The sequence below is a fragment of the Notamacropus eugenii genome, chromosome 3 (genome assembly GCF_028372415.1).
Source record: "Notamacropus eugenii isolate mMacEug1 chromosome 3, mMacEug1.pri_v2, whole genome shotgun sequence".
Lineage (NCBI taxonomy): Eukaryota > Metazoa > Chordata > Mammalia > Diprotodontia > Macropodidae > Notamacropus > Notamacropus eugenii.
The window spans coordinates 222,215,268-222,223,509 of NC_092874.1; the positions used below are offsets into that span (position 1 = coordinate 222,215,268).

The following is an 8,242-nucleotide window of genomic DNA, read 5'->3' on the forward strand; positions in this document are numbered from 1 at the left end:
TGTTTACCATTTGTTGTAAACTTTTACCTCCCATGTGTTCACTTCTATCCCCTAAGTTAGATGGGGGTTCCCCTCTATCCCAGTTCTTATCTAGCAGCAACTGCCAGGGCAGGAGCTGGGCATTCGAGTGCAGCCTTAGGCTAGGGTGATGCCTGTTAGGCCAAAGTACACAGGCAGCAATGCCCAAGAGGCCTCTTACCCCACTCCAAGGCAACTTGGGAACCTTTGCCCTCTCTTAACCAAACATGGCTACGAAAGCACACAGACTTGGACCCTGCAGAGCGTATTCTGACCATTTCTTCTGACACCCTTTCATACACTCTAGGAACAGCATTGTAGTGTTGGCAAAGCTTGCAACATAGGCTTGGGATGAGATTGTAGCAGACATGAAAACTGCAGGGGAAGGTTATCTACTCCTCTCTAAGTGCTTGAGAAGGTTGGGGGTGCATGGGAGTTGGGGGAGAAGGAAGGTTATAAATTGATTGACTCTTTGTCTAGCTTTTCTCAGAATCTTTCTGAGCGAGTCTGTTCCAAAGGTGACCTATGTCACATGGAGACCTGGATCAACATATTTTCACCTCACATACCCTCAGCACTTGAAAACATATCTGAGTCAAAGGAATCTGAGGTGGGGACCCAGAATGACTTCTATGGGTCTTTCGTGTGTTGGGGGTTTCCTGCCTCTAACCCCCAAATGATGGGGGTTTCCTGCCTCTAAAGTTGCAGGACATCCTGGAGATCATAATGAGATGTTGGTCATTGTCATTACTAGACAACACAACAGCCTGGTTCTTTGAAAAGGTATAGTTCCTAGATCTGCCCTCACCTAATGAGCTCTCCTAGGGAAGCAGGAGACCAGAAGGTGCCAGCCAAGAGTAGAAAAAGATTGAGATTAGTCTCTGTCCTGATTCCCTGTCCCTACCTCTCTCCGTCTGTTTCTCCCTGTCTCTGCTGGACTCTCCCTCACTCCCACCCCCGCTTTAGGGGTGGAGCTTGGCTTCCCCCAACGAGCCACAGTTAAATGCTCTAAGCAGAAGGAGGAGCAGGGCAGTGTGGTACAGAGCTGACCCAGGCAGGGAGGCAGGACCATGGCTGGCAAGAAGGTCTGCATCGTGGGCTCAGGGAACTGGTAAGAGGCCCTGTTGAGGACTACGGTGGGGAGGAAGGGAAGAAAACAATATGACCATCAGAGGCTGCACAGTGTGGAAGGTATGAGAGGAGAGAATAGGGAATTCCCTCTGCCTTGTCTTAGCCCTAACAGGTATCCCAATAGCCCTACATCCTTATACAACAAGATACAGGAGAAGCAGGATGGGGCTTCAGGTCTGCTCCCTCTCCTTCCAATTGTACAATAACCCTGAAGAAAAGATGCCAATATCTGATTGACTTAAGTTGTGTTGGGGTGACAGCAGGTGCCTTTTCTAGCAGCAGGATGGTATGAATCTGGAATCTGGGTCTCCAGTGAGTAGGACTAAATCTCATTAGTACCCCAAACTAGTTGGAGTCTCAGGCCCATTATTCCTAGGGGATGTGATAGGCAAAATGGTTATTTAAATTTTAGCGGACTCAATCTATCCGTTAGCCTAAGGATAGCAGCCATTGCCTCCTCAGCCTCCTCAGATCTTAGAAACTACTCCCTTACCACTAACCTTACTATATCCTCTTTTACCACCATTCCTCAGGGGCTCAGCCATTGCCAAGATTGTGGGTAGCAATGTGACCCAGCTGGCAAAGTTTGACCCTCGGGTCAACATGTGGGTGTTTGAGGAGGAAGTTTCGGGCCAAAAGCTAACAGAGATCATCAACACAAAGCATGAGAACGTCAAATACCTGCCTGGGCACAAACTGCCTCCTAATGTGGTGAGGTTCCCTTAAAGATGGATGAGGGTAGGGACAATGATAGTGGAGAGTGTATGGGGTCACACTCCAGGCCAAGGTCAGTACCAGCTCCAGAGGGTGACTGAGGTCTGCACAAAGCATAACCTAATCTATCCAAGGGGTGTCCGTCCCCTAATACTGATCTGGGCTTTCTCAGGACCACAGAAGGAGTGAAATGCAGTCCCTACTTTCCATAAGGTAGCTCCAGGGCTGAGTTGGACAAGGAAAGGGGGAGGAAGGTTTAAAAGCAAGTCATTTCTGTGGTAACCAAGGACTGGCTTCCAGACTCTGGGGTCCAGGATAGTGCCCCTGGCTCTCATCCTGTTACTCATTCACCCAGTGGCTGACCTTGGAGACAGCTCTGTGGACTACAGGAGTAGGGACAAACTCATTTGTCTTTCACTTTTCCTCTGAAAAGGGGGAGGGCATGTTATCTGGGGCTCATTTTAGCCCTGAAAGTCATCTGAGTGCTCCATCAAGCCCAACCCATCCTCTTTTTAGTTACCTGTCACGTCCCACAGACATGGCTTGGAAGCAAGTTAGGGTTTCAGAAGTTGTTTTCAAGAATCTTTCACCCCACAGAATAGCTGGAGCTGTTGGGGGAGGGAAGTTGGGAAAGTGCCCTGTCTCTTTAAGACTTATGGCTCCTATGAAACTCAATCCTGCCCCCATGTACCCGTTTCCCTGCCCACTTCTCCCATCAGCACCACCCTCCCCCACCCCCAAGAATAGCCCTATCAGCACTGTTCTACCATTCCTGTAGGTGGCTGTACCAGATGTGATCCAGGCAGCGGCAGATGCAGACATCCTCATTTTCGTGGTACCCCATCAATTCATTGGCAAAATCTGTGACCAGCTCAAGGGTCATCTGAAGGGAAATGCCATTGGGGTGTCTCTTATCAAGGTGCCTAGGTCGGGGGAAGGGATGGCTAGAGTGAGGGGTGAGAACCAGAACAGCAATTGCAGGGAGATAGGGGAGAGGAGTGGTGCGCTGATTTGGGGCATTGTGGGGATAGCAAAGGAAAGAAGTTTATCTGGTTCCTAAGTTGGGGATAAGAGGAAGGTCTGAATTGGAAGGCAGGCTACTGAATGAAGGAATAGGTCTCCATTTATGGAGACATGGGATGATAGACAAAAAGATGGGGGGTGGGGAAGTAGGTAACAGAAAAGCTAGCTCTGAGTCCCATTCTGTGTCCAGGGTGTGGACGAGGGCCCCGATGGGCTGAAGTTGATCTCTGAGGTGATCCACGAACGACTGGGCATCCCCATTAGTGTGCTGATGGGGGCCAATATTGCCAATGAGGTGGCTGATGAGAAATTCTGTGAAACCACCATTGGTGAGATCTTGTCCCTACCCTCACCATAACCCAACTTATTTCTTTTCCTGTCTTTTTCCCCCCATAAAGACAAAGGGAAGACTAGAGGGAGGATAGAAGGGTATGGCAAGGCAAGGGGAGTAGAATTTACCCTCTCTGTGTCTGGAGCAGAGATTGAGGAGAACAGTTGTCATTGAGTGATATCTCTTGCTCAGCCTCATCCCTTCCACTTTAGGTTGCAAGGACCCAGCTCAAGGGCAGCTGCTGAAGGAGCTGTTGCAAACACCAAATTTCCGAATAACTGTGGTGAAAGAAGTTGACACAGTAGAGATCTGTGGGGCCCTCAAGGTGAGGGATGGGGGAAGGAGTTAGGGTACTATTGGCTTCGTGGAGTGCAGGCTGGAGAAAACCCCAGTGAATGCAACCTATAGAGGCACCCTGGGAAAACAGGTGCAGATCCTCCCTCCACCCACCATGAGATGAAAACCACCTGCCCTCATCTGGACTGGCTAAAGAAAGGTCCAGAGGGAGGAGAGATACCCCTGGCTTTCAGTAGTTCCCAGTCCGGTGGGAGAGATAGGGAGATACCAAGGACCCAGATTTAGAGATAAGAAAAGAACAAGGGACATCTAGAAAGAGATTTAGAAATAATGCCAGAAGTATGCATCACTCAGGGAAGTAGGTATGAAGTAGGGTTGGCTAGGGGACAGGAACAAGCCCTTCTAGGCACTGAGCTAAGCACTGTTCTATCTCATTTGATCCTCACAACCCTCCAAAGTAGGTGCTATTATTGTCCTCATTTTACAGATGAGGAAGCTGAGGGGCAAACAGGTTTAGTGATTTAGTCACACAGCTAGTTAGCATCTGACACTTGATTTGAACTCAGGTCTTCCTGACTCCAGGTCCAGCACTCTATGTACTGTACCACCTAGGTCAGGTGGCACAGGCTATCCCAGGGAAAAGGAACAGTCTTTGGACTCAGAGAGTAAAGTATTTTGGAAACAGGTTAGGGCAGGGGTGGGGAGCCTTTGGCCCTCTAGGTCCTCAAGTGCTGCCCTTTGACTGAATCCAAACTTCACAGAACAAATCCCCTTAATAAAAGGATTTGTTCTGTAAAAAAAGCTGCAGGTTCCTCACCCCTGACTTAGTGCCCCCAGCTGCTAATCGTCCATGTTGGCCTTGCTATTGAAAAGGCAGAACCCTCTGCTTTAGGAATTATTAACCTTTTTTTGTCATGGATCCCTTTAGCAGACTGGTGAATCCTATGGAACCCTTCCCAGAATAATGTTTTTAAATGCATGTAATAAAATACAAAAATAAAAAAATCATAGAGAACACCGATTATATTGAAATAGAGTTATGAAAATATATATTTTTTAAAGTTGACAGACCCCAGGTTAAGGCCCCCCTGAACATGATACTCAGATCTAACCAAAGGTGTATAAAGAGAGCAAATGGGGTTGAGGGTGGAGATATGCCGCCTACGATGCCGCCTAGGTCCTCCATTGTGTCCTCCCTCTTCCCCACAAAGAATGTGGTTGCTGTCGGAGCTGGCTTCTGTGATGGCCTGGGCTTTGGTGACAACACGAAGGCCGCTGTGATCCGCCTGGGACTCATGGAAATGATCTCATTCTCTAAGCTCTTCTGCAAGGGCCCAGTCTCCTCGGCTACCTTCCTGGAAAGCTGTGGGGTTGCTGACCTCATTACCACCTGTTATGGGGGTCGGAACCGAAAAGTGGCTGAAGCCTTTGCCCGAACTGGAAAGGTGGGGTTGAAGGTGGCAGAATACTGAGAGGGAGAGGGTCCAAGAGGGCAATGGGGAAGAGGAGAGGTGTTGGGAAGGCTTTGGGGAGGTGGGCGTGGGGGGTTGGGAGGACTAAAAGAGGCAGAGTACTGGGAAAAGCTACCAGCTAAGCATCTACTATGAATGTTCTTACCCCCTCCCAGAATTCCTCCCCAGCGCCCCTACTCCCTATCTGAGATTTCAGGCTCCACCTGACCCCAATTACCGAGACCCTCTGCTCCCTACCTTCCCCTCCTCCCAACTCCATCTCCTTCACAGTCTATTGAACAACTGGAAAAAGAGATGCTGAATGGGCAGAAGCTTCAGGGGCCCCAGACAGCTCGGGAGCTGCACAACATTCTGAAACACAAGGGCATGGTGGACAAGTGAGTGTAATCACACTGAACCAGACCTCCTATCCTCTTCCCCCCTACCCCTTTCCCTGTCACAGGAAAAAAAGATCTGAGGGACCCAGGGATAGGACTCTGACAATCAGGCATCCCCACCCAACCTGAGCACCCCAATCCCTTGCATGGAGACACAGTCCCAGTTCTCAGGGCTCTCTCTAAAAGCATACACAGAAACATGAGCATATATATTGTATACCTAAGCAAACCCTGCAAGAGGGATGCCAGTGGGATTAATTTGAGTTTGGTAAAGCTTCCTGGAGGCAGAGAATTTTGAAAAGCGTTTGGAAGAGGGCTGGTCAGAGAGCAGAGAGAGAGGTCAGGGCTATGGCTCTATCTTCTGGTGGGAGGGAAGGCCTAGACAAAGGGAAAGGGGCAGGCAAGGAAAAAAGGTGTGGGTATGAGGGCTCCCCAGTCCAAGAGAGAAGTGGAGGCAGGAAGGGGAAGAAGGACCCTTTGTGAGGGTGTTGAGGAGTTTGTCCTTAGTATGTGAAATGTGGGATTCCAGACTCAGAGGCTGAACCAGTGCATTATTCTTTTCCTCTTGCTTTTCCTAGATTCCCCTTGTTTATGGCAGTGTACCAGGTGTGCTACGAGGGTCACCCAGTGCAGAAGTTTATCCAGTACCTCCAGAAGCACCCGGAACACATATGAATGGCGCTGGGGCTGGCTTACTGAAGATTCCCAGCTCCCTGAACCTGACTACAGGGCAGGAGGCATCCTGGGTCCTTAGAACTTTGCCAAGACTTCCCAGTTGCTTACCCTCAACTCAATTGCAGTCCAAATCAAACCCAAGCAATTTACCTCATCTCAGCATGGGAAGTCCTGAATTCTTGGGTCTTCCCCTTCTCTCACTTTCTCCCTAGGGGGTAGGGTCATCTTTCTTTTCTCTTTGGGGATGGGGGAAGTGAACCTCAATGCTCTCTGTCTAATGGGGGCCAGAATGGCTGCTACATTTTGCTACAAAAATTATGCTACAAAAAAATATGCTAAAAACCCTGTCCTCCAGTTCCCATGCCCAATTGAGTGGCCAGTGAGGCAGCTAGGAGTGTCAGCTTCTTGTGGAGGGGAGGAAGTTGGTGTAGAAGCTGCCTAGGAGGTGGACTGAGTTTGGGGTGGGGGAAAGAAGGAAGGAGAGGAAGACAGAACCACATGAACCACACCAGGGGCGCCGTCCTGTGTCAATGGATTTCAGTGTTTGTAACAAAATACAAAAGATCTCAACTCCCCTAGGCTTCTCCTAGCAACACCTCTGTCCTCAGAACCCTCTGAGCATGTCCATTCCCCTCCTCCCCTGGCATGAAAATCAGCTATGCTGGCATCAGAGGCCCTGGGGGCCTCTCTCCCCTCCCTGGGGACTTCCTGGTTCCTGCTTTTTGAGCTTTGGCATTTTCCTTGCCAGCGTCTCTCCTACCCGGCTGACCTTTCTAGCGACTTTTCTCCCTGTTCCTCCCTTCCCCCTCCCCGCTCCCTGGGCTCACCCACTCTATCTCTGGGTATCAGGAACTTAATCTTCTGACTGAGGCACCTCTTGTACCTTTTCAAAGTGGCTTTGACCCTGACCTTTTCATTTACCACACCCTGCCTTCCTTCCCTCCAGCCTTCAGCTGAGGATATGACTTCTTGAGAGGGATATCACTCTGAATGCCACCCCTCCCTTTCCTAAAATACTCATGCTCCTCTGTCTCAATTCTACCAAGCACAAGAAGGAACTATTGAACAATAAGGGGTTTGGAAAAAGGTGCTCCAGAGAGCAAGGGCTGAGTTCTCCTTCTGCTTCTGGGGGGTGGGGAGGAGGCATTAAAAGTGAAGAAAAAAGGCCTCATGGAGTAGGGGTGGGAGGAAAGGGATCTCCATATACCACATCCTGGCACATGCAGAATTATAGGGTATGAAAGGGACCAGGACTCCTGGTTAAAGAGGGCCCTCTCCAAAAGCTAGGAGTGTTCTCAGAGGAAAACCTGCCCACATTGCCACGGCCCAGGCGAGTGAATGAAATATCCACACTTGTTTCTCAAGACAGGTTGACAAAAAGGAGCTTAGGGGAAGGAAAGGGAATGGGGAGAAGAAGGGGGAGAGAGGGGAGAAGAAGGGGGAGAGAGAGGAGAAGAGTATCCTTGGCCCTAACTTTGGTCAAGGATCAGGTGGCAGCAGTAGGAATGTTAGAAGGTCAGCAGCCTGGGCACTGGGCTATTAATAGTCTTCTGGGGCTCTATCCAGCCAGCAGAGGGGACACTAGTCAGCAAATGGCACTTGGTGGTCCACTAACAAGAAAGGGCAGCGCTAAAGCCCACCTCCACCCCCAAATCAGGGCCTAAATGCCTCAACCACTGTCAGGCAGTAAGAACTGTGGGTTTAGGAAGTCTTGTGCAGCTTGTGTAGCCCCTGGATAACTGAGATGGGAGACAGGATTACTTAAAGGATCAGGGTCAGCCTTCTGGTCTTCCTAAGTGGTACTGTCGTATGATACTCTCCCTCCCCAGGAAGCTGAGTTGGGTCAGAGAATCTACCCCTGCCCCATTACTTAGAAATAGGTCTAATATTCAGTAATATGATTTACTGACACTGGACAGATTCCTAACTTTAATCTGGGGCCTTCATGTCAAACATCCTCGTTTCTATAGTAAAGTCAGATTCTTTTCCGAATTGTGGGTGTGTGTGTGTCTGTACTCTTCATGCCCTCCCTCCCTGCCCCCCCAGCTTATTTTTCTTTATGGTGAGGAGAATTCTATTTTCTACTGTTCTAACAAGATCAAATGTGTTATTCATCCCCAGAGCCTCTTGCCCCCTTATTCTAGTTCATTGGTCTGTGCAGTGGAAAGAATGGTGGATCTGGAGTCAAAAGACCTGGGTTCGCA

The 8,242-nt window shown here is 49.4% G+C and overlaps 1 protein-coding gene across 2 annotated transcripts; it reads left to right on the plus strand.

The window, feature by feature from the left end:
- The first annotated feature begins 953 nt into the window (after positions 1-953).
- Positions 954-8,030, plus strand: GPD1 (glycerol-3-phosphate dehydrogenase 1). 2 transcript variants are annotated; one of them, XR_011977152.1, is made up of 8 exons: positions 954-1,129; positions 1,683-1,860; positions 2,642-2,782; positions 3,077-3,215; positions 3,430-3,542; positions 4,726-4,959; positions 5,142-5,363; positions 5,942-8,030. XR_011977152.1 is itself a non-coding variant. In XM_072654663.1 (8 exons), exons 1-8 carry the CDS (start codon positions 1,089-1,091, stop codon positions 6,036-6,038), a joined length of 1,050 nt encoding a protein of 349 aa, XP_072510764.1. In that variant the 5' UTR covers positions 958-1,088; the 3' UTR covers positions 6,039-8,030. The 2 variants fall into 2 exon arrangements, 1 of the variants encoding a protein (XP_072510764.1); XM_072654663.1 differs by having other exon boundaries at positions 958-1,129; positions 5,257-5,363.
- Positions 8,031-8,242: the final 212 nt, after the last annotated feature.

Bases quoted from the DNA above. Each gene is read 5' to 3' on its own strand.
- GPD1 (XM_072654663.1), top strand. From the start codon at position 1,089: ATGGCTGGCAAGAAGGTCTGCATCGTGGGCTCAGGGAACTG. The intron at 3,216-3,429 runs GTGAGATCTTGT...CTTCCACTTTAG, and splicing joins ATTCTGTGAAACCACCATTG to GTTGCAAGGACCCAGCTCAA. The intron at 3,543-4,725 runs GTGAGGGATGGG...TTCCCCACAAAG, and splicing joins AGATCTGTGGGGCCCTCAAG to AATGTGGTTGCTGTCGGAGC.